We start from the raw sequence: 20,598 nt of genomic DNA, 5'->3' as shown, positions 1-20,598 counted from the left end.
CTTTCCAGATGTGTGGAAAAGTGCAATCATCAAAATTATACAAAAATCATCCTATCTGATCTCCTTGCGCATTCGATTCCCTCTGGTGGGAAAGTGCCCTCCATAGACTCGTGAAGGCCAATTGCTCCCGACAACTGTTCCACGTAATTAGAAGCTACTTAGAAGACAGATATATCAGAGTCATCTCAAATCAGCAGTCTCTAACAAGAAACGTTTCCAGAGTGTGTCCCCAAGGTTCTGTCTTGGGACCCATCATCTGGAATAGTCCTAGACACTTGGTTACTTCGCAGTTTTGATAAGATACACGCAATAGCCTATGCCGACGATTTCACTCTCATCTTTGCAGGCAAATCTCTCTCAGATCTCGATTCTCTCGCCAACATGGTCCTATCTGATCTCCTTGCTTGGGCAGTTACTAATAAACTGAGTATATCTCCTTCAAAGACCAAGATGATGATTTTCAGGGGAAAATTTGATTATGGTACACCTCCACTACACCTCCAAAATTCCACAATAGACCTACTTTCTTGAGAGGATGTACCTGGGATATCTTGCTAGATAATTCTTTTCCACGGAAGAATTGATTTCAAATCAGAATGACTTTGCGATAGGACTCACCTGAATGGAATACCTGATTGGTATATTTACTGACTGCACTTACCTGACAATACGAACTTGCCTTCTTCTTCCATGGATTTGAGTTTTTATTTTGTTTCTTCACAGCTATTAAAGGTTAGAAATTGTGACCTCACGATGCGAACTCTTTTGATGATACCCAGGATTTGGATCTCCTGTGGTACGGGATTGCTGGCACTGACTGCTTTCTCTAATTATTTTAAAAATTTTTATTTTTAATTAATTTATTCGTTATTTTTTTATTTATCTTATTTGATCTTTTCTTATATTCACCTTTTTTAGGTGTATATAAGAAATTAAGGCCACCGTAGCCTAGTGGTCAGGCGCGCGGGTGCATAAGTACACGTGCCTTGAGTGACCGGGGTTCAAGCCCGTGACTGCTGAATACGGTGCTGTTTCTTGTATTCTGTCTATCTTGTGAACTCCTCTGACCGTTTGGTCGTCCCGGAGTATAAACAGAAAATTTATTTATTTTAAAAGGGTGGCACTGTGGTATCGTCACTGTCCTCTCCACACCGGATGGAACAGCCCCGGGTTTTAATCCCTTCGATGACGCGAGGAACTTTAATGGGCTTTTTTCACTCCGAGGCTGAGATATTCGGTCTCAGGCGTAGATAGCAAGGTATATCCCACAGAAACTGGGGTTTTTCATCCAGCAAACAGACAACGACCAGAGAACACAAGCAATTAACAGATATAAGGCACAGCACGGCAGATGAATTTAATTGTTAGGGTGGCCTAAATATAATAGTTTTTGGCCTGGGCCTTCGAACCCCATTGAACTTTAGTTACCATTCAGTTCCTCGGGGATCAGGAGTAGGAATGCAACCGATAAACTTTAGTGGGGCGAAATCCAGAGACGCCTGAACTTTCTAGTGAGAGACACTGGAAATAATATTAATAATTGAAAGGGTGCACCAGGGTGATGCCCATTTTACACCCAGGGGGAATGCATTGGGACACTATACCACTGAGAGGTCACGGTAAATTCCATGTTACGGGATGTGTAGATATCAGTATCGCTTATATATATACATATTCCCTAAAGACTCTTACACTCTATAGTTAGAAGCAGATGCCCTTATTGTTACTATTTTTATATATTAACAATAAGGGTTTAAGATAATATCTATTTTCACTTAGTATTGCAATATCATTTGGAATGCAATGTTCATAACATTACAGCTCATCAGTAGTTTCTTTAAATACTGTTCATTTTCACTAATCACTCCTTACAATTTAAAACTATCCTTGCAGAAAAAATGGCACACGATATCACTTCGTGGCGGATGTTCCAATAAGTCTCCCAATAAACAGAATGCTTTGATATCAGAGCAAAACAAATCGGCCGATCAGCATCCTTGACGTGAAGGCTATAATAAAAATCTCTATTTAGTTTCCTTTTAAATGATCTAAATTGTATTAATAATACACTGAGTGCACGCTTCCTTTATATATCGAAATTATTTTATTAATGGCCGAATTAAGAGGTCCCTCGCCACTCCTCTCCTCTGTATACCTCTTCGGACTTCTCATTGAACACACTGCACCCACAAGATGTCCATTTGAGACCAAATGTGGATGGAAGTCAGTGCCAATGAATATCCCCAATACACGATAATGGATTAGTACAAGCTAACATATTATTACATATTACCTAATACATAATGACACATTATGTATTAGGGGTATCGCATAACATACAGCCCCAAAGTGAAATGTTGAAGTCAACCCAACTCATTGCAACAAAATTAGCTTTCAAAATAAGTAAAACCAGATCGGATGAAGCGCTTACCTTAAGTTTCTAATTTCTGAGTTTTCTTCGGAGCTGACGCACGGTGGCAGTCCTCGAACGCTGTCGACAACATGTCATAGTACGCAATCTGTGAAGAAGATTCCCTAAACATAGTTTCCTAAGAATATACCCTACAACCGATATATTCACTTATTCACTAATTCTGTGCAGATGGCCGAGTTCAACGTTCAAAAGTACTTCGGGGAAAAGTATGAAATTAACTTATTCGACACACTCGTGTCGTATGCCGAATTCCGAATTCATACCCCTCACCACTCCTCTCCTAATTGGTATGCGTTCTTTGTATCGTCAGGATTTCAATAGGTAGAATTGGCTGAAACCAAGTCCCAAGTATCCCAATAGGTACGTACATTCCTGATCAAACGATAAACTGAAGATTCTGTAAACGACGAGTTCTTTTTATAAGATTTGTTCTCATTGTGACGTTATTTCGATACCACTCAAAGATGGCCTCAAAACGGAAATAACAAATTTAGTGTAATTTATTGTTTGGGCTTCCTGTGATTATTGAATGAAAAACTACATGATTGTTGAGTAGTTTTTAATTTGAGCGTGCAACTCAACCGATCAGGTGTTGGATTTGAGGTAAAATCCGTGGTGGACTTCAATAGGTAGAATTGGCTGGAACCAAGTCCCAAGAAATTATGTGCTTCGTTTGCTGAGAAAGCAAAAAAAATGGGGATGACAACTTCAAACCAATACCAATGGTGAACTTCGTAGTTTCTTAATTATCTCTGTTCCTTACCCTAAACTCTCTGTCTCTTTTCTTCCCCTTCCACCTTAAAGTTATCTCCCTATATTTCTTTTTATTCTTCACATATTCCTGGCGTGTCACTAAGGGCAGGAACTCACTATTATCACGTCACGTGAATCTCGTCATAAAAGTGGTACTCTGTGGTCCCTGTTTAGTGTAAACTGCGAAGTCTGTCGGAGAAGAAAGGTCACTGTAACGTAGGGTGGTCACATTAAAAATTTGATCTCGAGGTACTCATGCTTATGTTTGGGGTATTCATTCCGCGTTTAGGGGTTCTCGCATTATATCTTGAGAAAACCGAACAATTTTAATAACAACCATTTTATTTCTATGTTTTGTTGATTTTTACAAGTTCGTGGAATTCAAAATTATTCAAATTTAAATAAAATTATTACCGAATTATAGCCCGTGCTTTAATTCGTTTAATTCGGAAATTTCGGAAAAGAAAGGCATTGGGCCACTTGAAAGGGTCCAAAGACGGCAACTCGCCTGGTGAGATTGGTAAAAACGCGTCCATATGAGGAAAGACTTCGACAGAGCTTGGAAACTAGGCACCTTAGGGGTACATAATTTTGGTGTTTAAGGCTCTGAGAGGCATAATAAAATTAATAAGGACGATATTTTCACGGTTATGAATGATTCTAGAAATATGGACCATAATTTCAAGTTGCGTGGGGCGATGTTTAGATTGGATTGCAGGAAGTTTTATTTTAGCCTGCGAGTTATAAATTACTGAAATAAGTTATTTACATGGGTGATAGAGGCTGATAGTTTGGGGCAATTCAAAGGTCAGCTGGATAATTACCTACGAGTGGAGGGAAATGCTTAGGTTGTCCATTTCCTTTTTCTCTTATTAATTATTATTATTATTATTATTTAACTTTCTTCTTATTATTGTTAATTTGCTTTTATTCTTGTTCTTTTATTGTACGTATTTTTGTTATTTTATTTTATTTATTTGTTTTTATTTATTTATTTATTTATTTTATTATTATTTTTTGGCTGGTGTAGCCTAAGCCACAGGCTTCCTTGCACCATGTGGCCATTACTAATACAACAGGTCGAAATGAAATAGTATAATGTGAAGTAATCCATCTGAAGTAACAACGCTAATATACCGCTAATATAAAGGATTAAAAGTAAAATGCCTGCTGCGTTTCATGATATTTCAATTGATACACAGGTAGCTATTAAATGAGAAAAGAGGCGTTGTATCAATGAGAAAATTAACCTATGGATACAGGAACAGCGGAAAGGGTGACAAAGCTATTTCTTCCTGAGGTGACGTTTCTCCTAGACAAAAGAGTAGCTAAATATTACTCCTGGGTTGGAGTTGTTGTATATAATAACAGGCCGTGGCTCATTGAATGAGAAACTATTTGCTCTAGAATTAACAAATACTGAATTGTGTTTATGTGGAACCAAGGAAAATTGGTTTCACATTTTGTATGAATGTAGTGTGGGATCTGTAATTAGTGAACTCCTTGTGAACGTGATTCCTTGACAGCGGTTTCATCTTTTTATGGAACGAGATTAACTTCAGATATTACAAACTTTTGCTGAAACAGCATTTGATCTGAGAAATATGCTTCCACAATTAAGAATTGGTTTAATTTCGGTTAACTCTTATTAGTTTGGTGTTTGTATTTATTGTTGGCGAGTATTTATTTTAAGCTTTGAAGTGGGTCCCCAGAGTGTTTTTTTTTTTTTTTATTGTTTTATTTATTTGTCTTCAAAACTGAGACCGTAGCGTTCCATCTACTGGAACAAAGGAGAGACTGCTTCTACAGGGATGGGATACACTTAAATAGAAAGGGTGCAAGAATTTTTGCTGATGCTGTCGAGGCAGAGTTAGGTGGGTCGGAAAACTGCTAGTTGGGGGGGATACAACGACTAATAGATTAACAGTAGCCACTGGCAGAGGTGGAAGTGATTCTTGCACTGCTTCTATTGAAATAAGCAGAAGTCTGAAAAACAAGATGCATGGTATTTCAGAGACTGCTGGTAGTCATTGCGGTACAAGTAAACACATGATTTGTGTTAGGGTAGCTAAGAATAGAAACAGGTGCAGGTATACTTGCGTGTACACCAATGCTAGGAGTTTAGTAAATAAATTTGATGAATTTGAGGTGTTGCTCAAAACATCAAAGGCAGATATTGTTGGGATATCAGAGACGTGGTGTCACACAGATATAAGTAATGCGGAACTGGAATTTGGGGAATACAATGTGCATAGAAAGGATAGACAGGACAGGAGGGGAGGAGGGGTTATGCTATTAGTTAAGAAATACATAAAGTCCAAGGAAGTGAAGCCAGCGACATCGATGGACAGGGCAGTGTCGAGTCAGTTTGGCGTGACATAATCATAGGGAAATCAAAATTGAGAGTACGAGTGTGCTATAGGCCTAATGACTCTGATGAGTATAATAAGATATTGTACAGGGAAATAGAGTGGGCCAGTAAATCAGAGAGTCTTATAATGGGGGATTTTAATTTCCCAGATATTGACTGGAATTTGTGGGTTGGTCACTCGCACACTTGCAAGGCTTTTGTGGATTTATTGGATGATTGTTTTCTACATCAGCATATTCGTGAGGCAACAAGAGGGAGCAATACTCTTGATCTGATTATCAGTAGTGATTCTTCATGCATTAAGAATCTGCAGGTAAATGAACCACTAGGTGGCAGTGATCACAGTGTGTTGAAGTGGGATTTACTCAAGGAGGTAACTACCATCAGAGGTAAAGGGAAGGGTTTTTGTTTTCGCAAAGGCGACTATGATGGTCTGAGACAGTATTTAAATTCTATACAGTGGGACCAACTGATGATGTCACCAACAGCAAATTTAAAATGGGAAGCATTCAAGGAACTAATCTTGGAAGCTACCAGGCTTTACATACCAACTAAGAAATATTGTTCAAGGTTTAGGCCTAAATGGTTGTCAGATGGACTAATGAGACATGTGGCAGAGAAGAAAAATGCATGGGATACATACAAATTAATGGGTGACACAGAAGCCTATGATAGATATAAGTTGGTCTGTAACCAAGTCACAAAGGAGATTAGGCAGGCAAAGGCAGACTACGAAAAATCCTTGGCAAAGGATGCAAAGAAAAACAGAAAAGAGTTCTTTACCTATTTAAACTCAAGAAGGAAAGGGATGAATCAGATTGGTCCACTGGATATTGATGGTTCAACAGTTGAGGATCCTGCTCAGGTGGCTAACAATCTAAATGAATATTTTGCCTCTACATTCACGCATGAGGAGTTATTCGGGAAGGAGAATGATGTAGGTAAAGTAAACATTGGCAGTGAGCTGGATGATTTTGTAATAACTGAGAGGAAAGTGGAGGAGAGATTGTTGAGGATAAACATGAAAAAGGCACCTGGGGTGGATGGGATCTACCCAGTTATATTAAAGGAGGCAGCAAAGGAAGTAAGCAAACCCCTAGCCATAATTCTGAGAGCTTCTTTGGACTCAGGGGAGGTACCCATAGACTGGAGATGTGCAAATGTAACCCCAATTCACAAAGGAGGATCGAAGGCTGACACAAGTAATTATAGACCTGTTAGTTTAACTTCTATTCCAGGTAAATTAATGGAGGCACTGGTTAAAGAAGCACTGCAGGATCATCTAGACAAGAATTCAGTTATAGCTCAGACGCAGCATGGTTTTGTTAAGGGCAGGTCTTGCCTGACCAATTTGATTGGACACTATGATGTAGTCACAAAAGAACTGGATGCAGGGAATACCTTTGATATTATATATTTGGATCTTAGAAAGGCTTTTGATACTGTTGCACATGGAAGACTGCTGCACAAATTGGAGCAGTGTGGCATTGGAGGCAAATTGCTGCTATGGATAAGGGGATGGTTGAGTGGCAGAAGACAGAGAGTGGTAATCAATGGACACTGCTCAACGTGGACTAATGTTATTAGTGGCGTTCTTCAGGGTTCCATGTTGGGTCCGTTGTTGTTTTCGGTGTTTATGAATGATATTGATGATGGTATATCAAGTTTAATGTCCAAGTTTGCAGATGATACAAAGGTTGGCAGGGTTGTTAAGGACACCACTGACGCTATGCTGCTGCAACAGGATTTGGAAAGGTTGAACAGATGGGCTGAGAGGTGGCAAATGAAGTTTAACATTGACAAATGTAAAGTACTACATATGGGAAACAGTAACCCCAGAGCAACGTATCAACTCTGCAGTACTACACTGACAGTGGTAGAGAATGAAAGGGACTTGGGGGTGATTGTGCAGGCAGGTATGAAGTTCTCTGAGCAGTGCAGACGAGCTGCAAGAGTAACTCATGGTGTCTTGTCAATGATATACAGGAATTTTTCTAGCAGGGATAAGGAGGTGATTATTCCCTTGTAAAAGGCAATGGTTAGGCCACATCTTGAGTACTGTATACAGGTCTGGAGGCCTCATTTCAAGAAGGATGTAGAGCTGCTGGAACGGGTACAGATAAGGGCAACAAGATTAGTGAATGGAACAAAGGGTTGCTTTTACGAAGAAAGGCTTAAGTTTTGCAAATTACAGAGTCTGGAGACTAGGCACCGGCGAGGTGATCTAATAGAGGTGTATAAGGCTTTTAATGGTTTGAGCATGCTCAATGCCAATGGGATTCTTCATCTTGCTCAGAATAATCAGCTCAGAGGGCATAAATTCAAATTGAGGAAGGACGGATATCGGATAGATGTGCGGAAGTTTGCCTTTGGCCAGCGGGTGGTTGGTTGGTGGAACCGACTTCCATCACTTGTTGTTGAAGTTGATAGCCTAAACAAATTTAAGGCTCAACTGGACAGGTATTTCGAGCGAACGGAGGGGTGAAATGGGAGTGGTGTATTTTTTTTTTTTTTGTTTTTTTTTTTTTGTTTTTTTTTTTGGCTGATGCTGAATAAGCTTGCTTTCTTGCATCATATGCCTCTACTAACAATTGTAAATTCCCGTGGTGTGGATGAGTATCTGGAAGCAGCCTTCCTGGTGATCGCTGTTTGTGGATAGCCAAGAGTCCAGTACAACACAACATACATAAAATACATAAACATTACACTACTACACGTCTGGCTTATTTTACGGAGTCTTTTAAAACCTACAATAATACGAGGCGGATTGGAGCTGGCGTTCTAGAAGCAGCCCTAACAATAATACATGTCCACATGTCCATGTTTAGTAACAACACAAAATCCCTCACAAAGCCACTATTAACTACAACGACAATTATTCGGATGTTGAGGGTATTTGAGCAAGGACAGCTTCTCTTGAATGCGGAATTTTCTTCAGGTTCATGCAGAGCGCTGGAGAATTTCTGAGAGACCTACCTGTAGTCATTCCGCGCACGATCTCCCAGATGAAGTCGTGAATTGCGAAGCAGAGATCTAGCCCCACTTTATTACCCAGAATTCTGTATCACATTTTTTTTTTTTTTTTTTTTTTTTGCTGGGATAGGAGGTGGCAGTCAAAAATTCCACGTGAAGCCATAATTAAGTTTTCAGAATATCCCACATTTCCACATAGCATGAAGATTTCTACCGTCTCAGATGCAACTGCTAATCGGGTTCCGAAGCTGTAATTAATACCTTTGAGTCCTCTTTAAGCTGCTCACAAGTATCCACAATGGCTGATTGAATCTCATTTGGAATTCTGATTCGAAATTGTCGATAACAAAACGAGCAGTTTGCCAATTTTGAAACAGTATCCTCGCTGTGATCTTATAATTTTTTATATTAAATATTTTTTTAGTATTTCTACTAAAATTTGTGTATGATACCGCACCTTTCGAGAACAGTGTACAGCATTCTATATGTATTATAAGTTAACTGTTCGTTAAATAATTTTTTTCACATTATATTTAAGATATTCTGTTCTCTGTTTTTATGTATAAACTCACTGTAAACCATCGTGAAGAGTATTATGCGCTAAGTTCTGTACTGCCGTTTAGCCCATAATAATTTTTATTTATTTATTTATTATCGGTTATTTATTTTAAATATCATAAATTCAATAACAGCATCGCAGGTCACGTGTTATGGTACTGTCCAAGAAACGTAGAAAATGTAAATATGTGAGAAATATACTTTTATTTGTAAAAATTATTATCAAAACTATAAACTGATAATCACAGAAATATTAAAACAGACTACAAAAATTATCGAGTACGGCATCCATAAATATAGCAGATAAACGTGTGTATATCAAAAGAAATTTTAAACGAGTGACGATCACTGCGTCCTGAGCATTAACTGGCTTTGGTTATGTTAAGAACAACATCAGTAAGAAAGATAAATTAACACATCTTCAACGAAGTTCAGTATTTGCATCCTTTCACGTACTTTCTGACATTTTTCCCTCTGCAATGTTTTTTCCAGGCAACCCTAAAGAAAAGATTAAGCAGAAAATTAAAGAGATATATGCAGAAACATTTACACTTCAGCTATTAATAACAAAGTTATAACTTGTGTTACGCAAGTACTAAAATTAAATTTTTAAGGAACAAAGTGCCTACTACTAGACAACATACTTCGAGCAGTTGCTTGGATGTACTTTGTCTGTTATTGCGTAATTTAAATTCGAAGATCCACATAATGAGTGAAATATAAATACTATTGTGAAGACTTCATATCTACCAAAGGACTGATTTCATATTATTAGTTTATTAGTTTAGGAGGGTCAGAGTGCCCTGTGTAAATGACAAGGAAGAAAGGTAGTAGTAAAGTACACTGTACTGTTGATACTCACCATGCAGAAAATTTGTGGCGGCGGTAGATGACTTTGGAGCATTTAATATCATCGTCAATATTATCATCTCGGAGCGCTGAAAGAAACCGAATGAATTGTATAACGTACAAATAACGTAAAAAGCTCAAAAATCAATGATTGCTATTTCCCTACCAAATCTGGACACGTGCAAAGCTCTTGGGAAAATTTGTTTTTAAAAGCACATTCTCTTTAGAATTTTTTGCTGAAATATCGAATTGTTACCAAAGAGGCAAAACAACTGAGCTTTGTAATGTGCACTGGAAGTGCATTTTCTTATAAGTAAAAACGTGTGGAATATTTCCTATTTTCAATTAAACATTCTATAAACATAATTTACTCATTCTATGCAAAAATATCAATTTAAACATTTTGAATTTCAAAACCTAAAGTAAACAGTGCTTCAAGAAAATGGCTCTTTAAGTGTCACGTTCAAATGAAAAACCTTCAGTTGAATTCTTAAAACTTTCATTACGAGTACAGGATCGATTGCAGTAGTTCGTCCATAAATCTGAATTAGGAACGCGTTTGCCTTTTCAAGATTATAAAGGACAGGTCATTACAACGCGTTTGGCCGCACTCAACAACAAGAATCATAAAAGATATTTGACCTTTACTACCGCCTTTTAAGTTTATCTTACAGTAGTATTTGCCTAACCAACGATACATAGCTCTTTATGGATCCCCAACATAGTTTGTGATAGTTGTATATTCTAAAAAAATACTTGTGTATTAGAAAAATATATAAAACAAACAGTTGAGAGCATTACTTACATTTACAGTTCATTCTGCAGTCATTATGAGGACCAGGGGGAGAACACCAATATCGGTCATTGATCTGAAATCAAGAAAGGAAAGAAGAGATCATTGAACACACATTCCTCTTACTAAACGGTGAATAACTGTACTTTATGGGTTTCTTAGCTATTATCGATACTAACACAAATAGGAACGATACTAGTCTTCAGAGAAAACCAAAGAGGAAATTGATGAAAAGGCTATTTTTTTAGCACACACTGAGAACACTGTGCTATAGGTCATGGGTTACAAACCTCAGCGACCATAGAAAAGGATAATCGAAAACGTAATTATCATAGCAACGACAAGTGGCGCACGCTGTCACAAATAAACGGTAGTAACTATATATAACTTTTCTAAATAAGCATTTAATGTGTAACACATTCCAACAGATTTTATGTATATCACGGTTACATGAGCGCTAGAAATCTGTTGTAAAAGCAAAATAAATTACTATTATTTTGATATATAGGAATCTTTGCATGTTATATTTTGCAATAGCATCTGTAGCATGGTCAAAGAACAAGTGGAAACTCGAAAATCTCAAATATTAATGGGCTCCAAACAGTTAAACATAAGAAAAGCACCTAGGGTGGATGGGACCTATCCAGTTATATTAAAGGAGGCGGCAAAGCAACTAAGCAAACCCTTAGCCATAATTATGAGAGCATTCTTGGACTCAGGGGAGTTTCCCACGGACTGGAGATGTGTAAGTGTATCCCCAATTCACAAAGAGGGATCCAAGGGTAACGCGAGTGATTACAGACCAGTTAGTTTAACTTCTGTTCCGGGTAAAATAATGGAGTCACTGGTTAAAGATGCATTGCAAGATCATCTAGACAAGACTGCAGCAATAATTCAGACACAGCATGGGTTTGTTATGGGAAAGTCTTGTCTCACAAATTTGATAGAACATTATGATGTGGTTACAAAGGAAATAGATGCAAAAAATAATTTTGATCTCATATATTTGAATTTCAGGAAAGCTTTTGACACTGTTGCGCATGGAAGACTATTGCACAAATTGGAGCAGAATGGTATTAAGGGTAAGTTGCTACGATGGATAAAAGGATGGTTAAGTGGGAGAAGACAGAGGGTGGTAATGAATGGATGCTGCTCTTCGGGGACTAATGTTATTAGTGGAGTCCCACAGGGTTCGGTGTTGGGTCCACTGTTGTTTTGTATATTTATCAATGATATTGATGAAGGTATATCAGGCTTAATGTTGAAGTATGCAGATGATACAAAGGTTGGCAGGGTTGTTAATGACAGTAATGGCAGTGTGCTACTGCAACAGGATCTAGATAATTTGGGCAGATGGGCCAAGAAGTGGCAAATGAAGATTAACCTTGACAAATGCAAAGTACTGCATATGGGTAGAAGTAACCTGAGAGAAAAGTACCAACTCTATGGTGCTATACGTAAGGTGGTAGAAAATGAAGAAGAAAAAGACCTGGGAATAATTGTGCAGTCAGATATGAAGTTTTCTGAGTAATGCAGACAGGCTGCCAGGGCAGGTCATGGGGTTTTGTCAATAATATATAGGAATTTTGCTAGCAGGGAAAAGGAGGTGAATGTCCCTCTGTATAAGGCCATGGTCAGACCACGCCTTGAGTACTGCGTACAGGTCTGGACCCCTCATTTTGGGAAGGATGTCGATTTGCTTGAGCGTGTACAGAGAAGGGCAACAAGATTGGTGAGGGAAATGAAGGGATCCTCTTACCAAGAGAGTCTAAAGTTCTGCAAATTGCAGTGTCTGGAGACTAGGTACCTGCATGGTGATCTGATTGAGGTGTATAAGGCCTTGAATGGGTTGAGCACGCTAAATTCTGATGGGATCCTTCCACTTGCTCAGATTACGAACCTATGGGGGTATAAATTCAAATTAAGAAAAGACAGATGTAGAATAGATGTGCGGAAATTTGCCTTTAGCCAGCAGGTGGTTAATTGCTGGAACAAACTTCCATCTGTTGTTGTGGAAGTTGATAGGTTGAATAAATTTAATGAGCAACTGGACAAGCATTTGGAGGTAATGGTGTGATTTTTTTTTTTTTTTTTTTTTTTTTTTTGGCTGATGCTGCATAAGCTGCATACACTTGCTGTCTTGCATCACATGCCGCTACTACTACTACTACTACTACTCAAGCTATTGCTATGCACGAGAACCTACATTTGCAGAACCAGGTCCATGATTAAAATTTACCAGACACATGTATGTGAGTACGTATGAAGAAGAGGTGCAGCGTCCATTTCCACCCCCAATAACAGTGTAACACTGTCATCCAAAACCAAGAATTATCAACTGCATAATTAGTATTAGCATTAATAGTGGTAAATTATGCAAGAAAGCAAGCATGACATGGCATGACCCAAATCAATAAGAAAAATGTAATAATAATAAAAATGAGTAAATAACAAAAACGCTTCCAATATCTACTTTCCACCCCCCCTCTAATAGTTTGTCCGGTCCTTCCGGTCTAGTGGTGTTAGCAGGAACAGGTGCAGATGCTACCCAAAAGCATTCAACCGAAAATTCCTGAAGACATGCTTCTTAATAACACGCTTGGAGAATAGTAGAGTGGTGCGCCTTTCAGTTCATCAAAAGGGATCCAAGACATTAAAGGAATATAGACTCGGTAGGTTCTGGTTGTGTTGCGTAGTATCGTTGATATATTTAAATAGTTTAAGCTCAATATTTCGCGGTTCCAGGAAGAATAAGCCAAGGTCTTTCAAATAATTTTTGGCAATTTTTGGATGGCAGTGAAACTTTGATGGTTTGATAGGAGTGGTATTTCATTTCCAAGTGAGCTATCGTGTGCTAGGCTGATATTTCTTGACGAAGGTCTTGGTTGACATTACAAAGAAACAAAACTCCTGAGTAGATACTGTTCAGTACGTTCTTAACACTGCCAGAAGAAACAATCGTTGAATAGTTGCCAATCGCATCAGTACAGAGAAAAGGGCAGTCCGTCTAAACCAGATACAGGAGCCGTACATTACAATAAATATGAAAACACTATTAAACATTACGCTTAAGGTATTATTCTTAAATTCCTAGTCTGTACACTGAGACATTAAGCCTGAAATGCGCTCATCAATATCATTAATAAATATAAAAAAAACAACAATCGGCCCAGCGCTGAACCATAAAGTGGTCCACTAATATCAGGACCCTATGAAGAGCAGCGTCCATTGAAAACTGCTCTCTGTCTTTTCACTTTCTACCATCCCTTTACACATAGAAACTTGTCCCCAATGCAACAAACCTCTAACTTATAGAGCAGTCTATTATGTGAACAATAGCAAACGTTTTCTTTCTGAAATATAAGTACAAGTTATGATGTCAAATTGATTTTTGGTTCCTGATCTTTTGTTACTGTGCCATAGTATGCAATCAGATCGGTCAGATATGATGACCCTTAATAAATCCATGCAGTGATTTCAGTATAACTCACTTCCTGTCTAAATGGTTGTGCATCACTAAGGCTTCGGATTGATGAGTTTCAGCTTGGTCTGTACGATTCATTCAAGGGAACAAAAAACACTACTTCTACGTGGCTTGAGTTCATCACGCTACTCAGGGTGAACTGCTAAAATGAAATATTGTAACCTCACCTCAACAAATACACCCCTCTTTATCTGTTTGCGAAAAACAATTCTAAATCGGGAGACTGAACTTTCTCAAGTTGAGTAATCTACGGATTCCCAAACACAGAGAAGCTAATCTCACCGGCCCTCGTCAGTAGCACACTTGGTATTATCACCGTTCTCCCCACACCAGGGAGGAAGTGGTTTCTCGGGCTTTTTCCACGAGCGAATCCCGTCAATGACTCGAGAAATTTTCCTGAGTCTTCTTCACAACGTGGTTGAGTTTTTCGGTCTCAGAAGAGGTTAACACGGTTTTCTCCCGAAAACTCTAGTTTTTCTTCCAACACACTGAAAATCGACCACAGAATTTACGCAATATATAGACAATATATGCTACGCATTATGACCATTCGCTCATGCGCTTATAACCCTACAAATAAACAACAAAACAAACAGTGACTCTGTCGTGATGAAAACTCATTAACAGATCCTAAAATTATTGAACACTTGATTAAATTATTAATCGCTGAAATAGTTTCCAAAATTCCATTTTTCTTTAGAAACACGAGTGAACGACAAAAATAAAAGGGATGAGGAAATCTATAGGCCACGCAAATTTTGCAGCCAAATACTGTTTTTTTCCGAATTGTTAATTAAATTTCGTACCCTTTTCTGAAATTTATTCATTTATTTTTAATTAATCTATTATATTTGATCCTCTTTCCTTTCGGGCAGGACATACCTGAAAGATTCCGTGATCGCGGCTGCCATCTCCGTTTCGAGGTGAAAGAGCTCTGGAATTGAAATTACTTTCGTGTTTTGCCAGGCACACATCTGCAAAACAAAACCACACTTAGCAAAAAGGAACTGTGAAAAACAAGGGAAAATGTACAAAAATTCATTAAGTCTTAAACGTTCAATTTTCTTGACAAAAATATTGTTGAAATCAATGAAAAAAACATATTATAATTTTATATTTATTTATTCATTTTGAACATATAATGTACACAACAGGCATCGCCCAGTTAAAGTGTAGAACAGAGCAAAGGTTGTACAAAACATAAAAATAGTGGTAGACTAATACACTTTGTACAATGAAAGTTAATTCAAACGGGAAAAGTCCAATTCACAAAAATAAAAAAGATATTCATGATGTCAAGTCCAGCGCTATGTAAACTCGCAGAAAGCAGTTTGCTGCAGGACACATCATCACACACACACACGAATTAATAAGGACATCTTTAGCCCAGAACTCATCCGTCAATCGGTCAACCTACTCCAAATAGTTCTGTGAAATTGTTTCTTGTTCACAGCCATATCCAAGTCAAACTTGTTCATGAGTGCCAATGTTCTTGTGAAGAAGGAGTTCCTGGATATCTCTAATCTTGAGTTACCGATGTGGAATGTAGTCTTCTGTCTAGTGGCCACCACTGGAGAGTGAAAGTCAATATGGCACAGAAGATCCGGCAGGTAGGTTGAACCAGCGAAGATATGGTACAACAGTTTTAAACCAAGAACAGTTCGCCGAGTTTCCAGACATTGAAGCTTGAAGTAGGAACAGAGATTCCGGTAGAAGATTCTGTGGTAAAACATGGGGTTACGTCTGGAAAGATAGTGGATAAATTTCATCTGGAGCGATTTTATTTGCTGTATCAAGTATGCATAGTGTGGGTTCCATATAGGAGAAGCAAACTCCACTATAGGGAGTATAGTTGTCTTAAATAGGAGCACAGGGATCTGAGGATCTTGAAATCTGTACGTCTGCCGTTTAATGAAGCCAATTTGTTTTTTCGCTTGGTTTAATATATTCCTAACATGTTTATCAAACCCACATGTAGCGGTAAAAGTAACTCCCAGATCTTTAACTTCGTCAACTCTGGAAATCGGCATCTCCTTGATGTAATATTCATTAACTAAAGTCTTAGTTTTCCTCGTAGCTGCAAAGGAAATAGAGCTGCATTTCCTAGTATTAACCTCCAAGCCATTCAAAGCAACCCAATTAGCAAAACAGTTGAGAGCAGCCTGAAGGTTAATTGCATCATCTTGACTGCTGATACGTGAATATAGTTTCACATCATCGGCAAACATTAGTGTCTTGATACCACCTCTCTCAACAAATTGTGGTAGATCGTTGATAAAGATGGTGAATAAAAGAGGCCTAAGAGATGATCCCTGTGGTACTCCTCTCGATGGAAAATATTCCCTTGAGACTTCGTGTCCGATGATCACCCTATGTTTTCGATATGAAATATAGCTCATCAACCAGGATAGTAAAGGGTCAAGTATTCCATAGTGTCTTAGTTTTTGAGCAAGTTGATTATGCGGGACACTGTCAAAAGCCTTAGTAAGGTCTGTGTAGATCACACCAACCTGTCCCCCGCGATTAATTTCGGATTTTTTTAACTGTGCAAGTATTTTCCATTTTTTCCCATAAGTGACACTGTTGCTATATTGTTATATTAGGGTTATCCGTAACTGATTACATAAACCCGTATTTGTGTCTGTAAATTGCGTGTATTATCTGATCGATTTGTCTGTTTTGCAGGACGAAAAACCCCAGTTTCTGGGGGGGGGGGGAATACCTTGCTATCTACGCCTGAGTGAAAAAAGCCCATTAGCGTTCCTCTCGTCGTCGACGGGATTCGAACGCGGGCCTTTTCCACCCGGTGTGGAGACGACGGTGACGATACCACTGTTCTACCGTGCAGACAACACCTTTGCTATAACGAATATTATGAATATGCGTACGATACGTCACTTTAGAAAAGAGAAAATATCTCTTTCACAGTGACATCACCGCCATTCGCTTCCATACCATGTCGATCTCTTTTGGCTGCTATGATACATTCAATCATCATGGTAGACTCCAATGAGGAACAGTAGATTACAGCGGAGTTACAGTCTTCCATTCTTCCTGCAGTACCATGGCCAGATCAGCTACCAATGTGGGACGTGTTAGCCTGATCTTCAACCGTTTCAGTTTCAGTTCATTCCAGAATTATTCCATCTCCTGCAGTTAAACCGTTCTTCACACGTATATCGATTAGCCATTATGACTAATCTGTTCGCCCTGCTTTGAACCCTCTGCAGAAGTTCTATATCTTTTTTTAGGTACAACCTTTAGAACTGAATAAATATTCCCAATGCAGTCTAACTATCGTCTTACACAGAGGGAAAATGACGTGCTTCTGTCTACTAGCAACGATCTTGTGAATCATAGATCGAACCCCCTGTGCCTTGCCACCTGTTTACACTACATAAAAACTTTAATGTCAGATTTGTCATAACACTTTAGCTTTTTTAAGTTGAATCACTTTTTGCTCCTCTTCGACCCCACACCACAAGCTTATATTTGACGCCAGTATTATTTTTGTTGTCCAAATGCATAAACGTATAAGATTATCTCGCTGAAACGAACATCGAATTGTACAAAGTAACTCCCCTGGTCAACTGGAGTGATCTTCTGGTCTTCCTGTGCATGACTGTTCCACCGCCTGAGCTTTGGTGAAACGGTCTCGGGTCGATTTAATGGTAATACCACCGATCCTCGACTTGGACAGTGTACGATATCAGCTGTTGCACGAATCAACCAGTCAGGAATGCCACATCGGAAAAAACACCCCTCTTGAAATCAGTTAACTGGGCTCTACGTGTCATAAGAACAACTAACTTGTGTGGCGCATACGTTTTCCTACATTCCGTTAATCAACATCCATTCACAATTCGACCTCAACTTTTTTGAACTAAACTAATTCTCCCTCTTCTTCATTTTAGAAGAAGAAGAAGAACTCTTCATTGCATACAGAAGGCACACGCCGTAGACAATACCCCTTCACGGCTGCAAGCCAAGGGTTCCCCCTCTACTTCTGCTCTGTTAACAAGCTTTCTTCTCTTGAATTTTCTGAGAATTACAATTGGAAATAGTTCATTCCAATGTTAATGAGCGTCATCTGTTATATGAAGTTATAAGTATATAATACTGTTATAAGAATCTGTTATATTAAGAAAGAAAGCATGCTAAAGGAGAATTGCAGGTTCTAAAATCTTTCGTGTTGCCTGTTATTATAATAATAGCTCGGCTCACGAAAAGAAAGCAATTTCCCGAGATCGAAGGAGTCATGCTCGCCATCCAAGATAAGGTAATAAATATCAGGAACTGCAGGGATTGCATCGCCAAGGACCCACGAGTAACAGATGGGGAATATCGCCGATGCCACCTGCCCCCAGAAACAATCCAGCACATCCCTGCAGGATGCAAGGTGATCGCCCAGACTGAGTAAACTCACAGGCACAACCAGATAGCCAAGATCCTGCCTGACAGAATAATACATCAGAAGCTGGCGCAAAAATACCAGCTGATCAAAGAAAGTTTACCGCATTACAAGTACGAGCCTCAAGTCCTTCTAGAGACGTCTTATCACAGACTGTACTGGAACCGTACCGTAACCAAATATAACCTCATCGACAAGAAGGAATTGGCTATCTACCTGATCGACATAGCGGTGCCTAATATCAGCAACCTCCAGAAAACACACGAAGAAATTGTCAGGAAGTATTCAAATCTGAGACAGGAAGTAAAGTTATGTGGCATATGGAACAAGTAATCACCATTCTGATCACCGTGTCAACCACTGGCATGGTGCCAAAGAGCCTCCATAACAAACTAGCTGCAATAGGCCTTCCCGAGGACAGTTACGTGGAAATCCATACAACTGCGATTCGGAACACCTGTAGGATAGTGATAGAGTTCCTCGACCAATAGTAATAATAACAATAGTAACCGGACACGACCAACCAACCCATGCACTTCGTACTTATCCGTCACTTGGTGGCAAAAAACCCATAAAGGAGAAAAAGTAATGATAATAATAATATGTGATGAATGAAGGCAGGTTGCAACCTACATCTATCTCTGGACTTCCACTTAATATCCAGTTGTTTCTACTATTTCTTTTTCTTCTACTTTGAGCACGTATCAGAAGAAAGGAAATTTATTTTTTCCGCGCTTTCCATTTAGGAATCAAATGATTTAAATTTCTCATTCAGGAAAACCAAAGTAAAGGGAGATAATTCTACTTACAATCAGGTATCAGGGACTTCTGGATACCAGATGATGCCAATTTCTTTGCTAGCTCGCACGCAGAAAACCTCTTCGCTGATGCTACGATAGCTAGTCCCAAAAGACACAACACGATACATCTCATTTTCATTTTCTTACTTTATTCTTCGCCTGATAGTTCTGTCCTGTCTTCTTGTGGTCCACCCGGACACATTCATATTTATACCACTCTCAGAGCGAATTTCTTCTGATCCGTGAAACCATAAAAAATGACGTCGTTTTGGAAAACCCCCTTTAATGAAATAACCGTGGAAAACACGCAAAGCTGCGCAAACACGGATAGACGTTAATGTGATTCCAGCTGACAGTTACCCAAGATTTCACGAATTAAATTAAGAGGAAGTTGCATTTGTCTCGTAAATATAAAAGTTTAAATGATTGAAAATGAGGATTTGTTCACGAAAAGAGGAAATCCCCTCTCTCTTTTGCACAATATGCATTTCGACTATAACATTTAGGGGGTTTAAGGGCTCTGTTATCTGCCCAAATTTCACAGTAGTGGAATTGTTTATACGCTGAAACTTTGTACTGCAATCATGAGTACCTCTCCAGTTTGGTTAAGTGTCGATATTACGAGCAGCATGGAAAAAGATTAAACGAAAACAGACATTGGTGGGTAGTGGTAGAGATTCCTCTGCACGTATAATGCTTGTAGAAAATATTGGGGAATCTTAAACAGAGTGTGAATTCCGTAATTTTATTAAAGTAGTTGGTTTACATAGCGTAGTTTAAGATTTTTTTTCCACTGATTCACAGTCATACAATTTACTACAAAAATCGTCCTGTAGCCTTCTGAACTTTTAGTAATCGTTTTGCGTATATAAAGTCAAATCTCTGTGCAGCTTTATGGGCTGCCAGAAAAGAACTGAATCTCTTTAATTTCCGTCGAGATGAGAGAAATTTTAATATGATTTTTTACGAATCATGGTCGAGTCAGTCCGTCCTGATTGTTTATTACACGGTATTGTCTAACACAATCTGTGGTTTGCGTCCAGCAAACAGAGAGTAGATTGCAAGCATATACAGACAATATTCTGGTTCTGAATGGCCGTTGGTGTCGTGATGTCAGGATGGTTAGAAGTCACTCCTTACTTGTCAGGTATATGCCGAAGTCTCTCTGCACA

At 38.7% G+C, this 20,598-nt stretch overlaps 1 protein-coding gene across 1 annotated transcript; it reads right to left on the bottom strand.

The window, feature by feature from the left end:
- Window positions 1–9,413: 9,413 nt before the first annotated feature.
- On the bottom strand, window positions 9,414–19,569 carry LOC150077739 (lysozyme c-1-like). The gene is made up of 5 exons (XM_090385014.1): window positions 19,436–19,569; window positions 15,098–15,189; window positions 10,744–10,807; window positions 9,952–10,027; window positions 9,414–9,587 (listed from the first exon to the last, which is right to left on the bottom strand). Exons 1-5 carry the CDS (start codon window positions 19,563–19,565, stop codon window positions 9,521–9,523), a joined length of 429 nt encoding a protein of 142 aa, XP_090241140.1. The 5' UTR covers window positions 19,566–19,569; the 3' UTR covers window positions 9,414–9,520.
- Window positions 19,570–20,598: the final 1,029 nt, after the last annotated feature.

The sequence above is a fragment of the Mastigoproctus giganteus genome, chromosome 11, assembly GCF_048544385.1.
Source record: "Mastigoproctus giganteus isolate SK-2022 chromosome 11, ASM4854438v1, whole genome shotgun sequence".
Lineage (NCBI taxonomy): Eukaryota > Metazoa > Arthropoda > Arachnida > Uropygi > Thelyphonidae > Mastigoproctus > Mastigoproctus giganteus.
This window is presented reverse-complemented; position numbering and strand designations above follow the sequence as displayed.

What these genes read in the sequence shown, in the direction of transcription:
- LOC150077739 (XM_090385014.1), bottom strand. Translation starts at nt 19,565, where the DNA reads ATGAAAATGAGATGTATCGTGTTGTGTCTTTTGGGACTAGCTATCGTA. An exon ending in GAAGTCCCTGATACCTGATT is followed by an intron (nt 15,190 to 19,435) that starts GTAAGTAGAATT and finishes TTTGTTTTGCAG; the next exon opens with ATGTGTGCCTGGCAAAACAC. An exon ending in CGCCACAAATTTTCTGCATG is followed by an intron (nt 9,588 to 9,951) that starts GTGAGTATCAAC and finishes TCTTTTCTTTAG; the next exon opens with GGTTGCCTGGAAAAAACATT.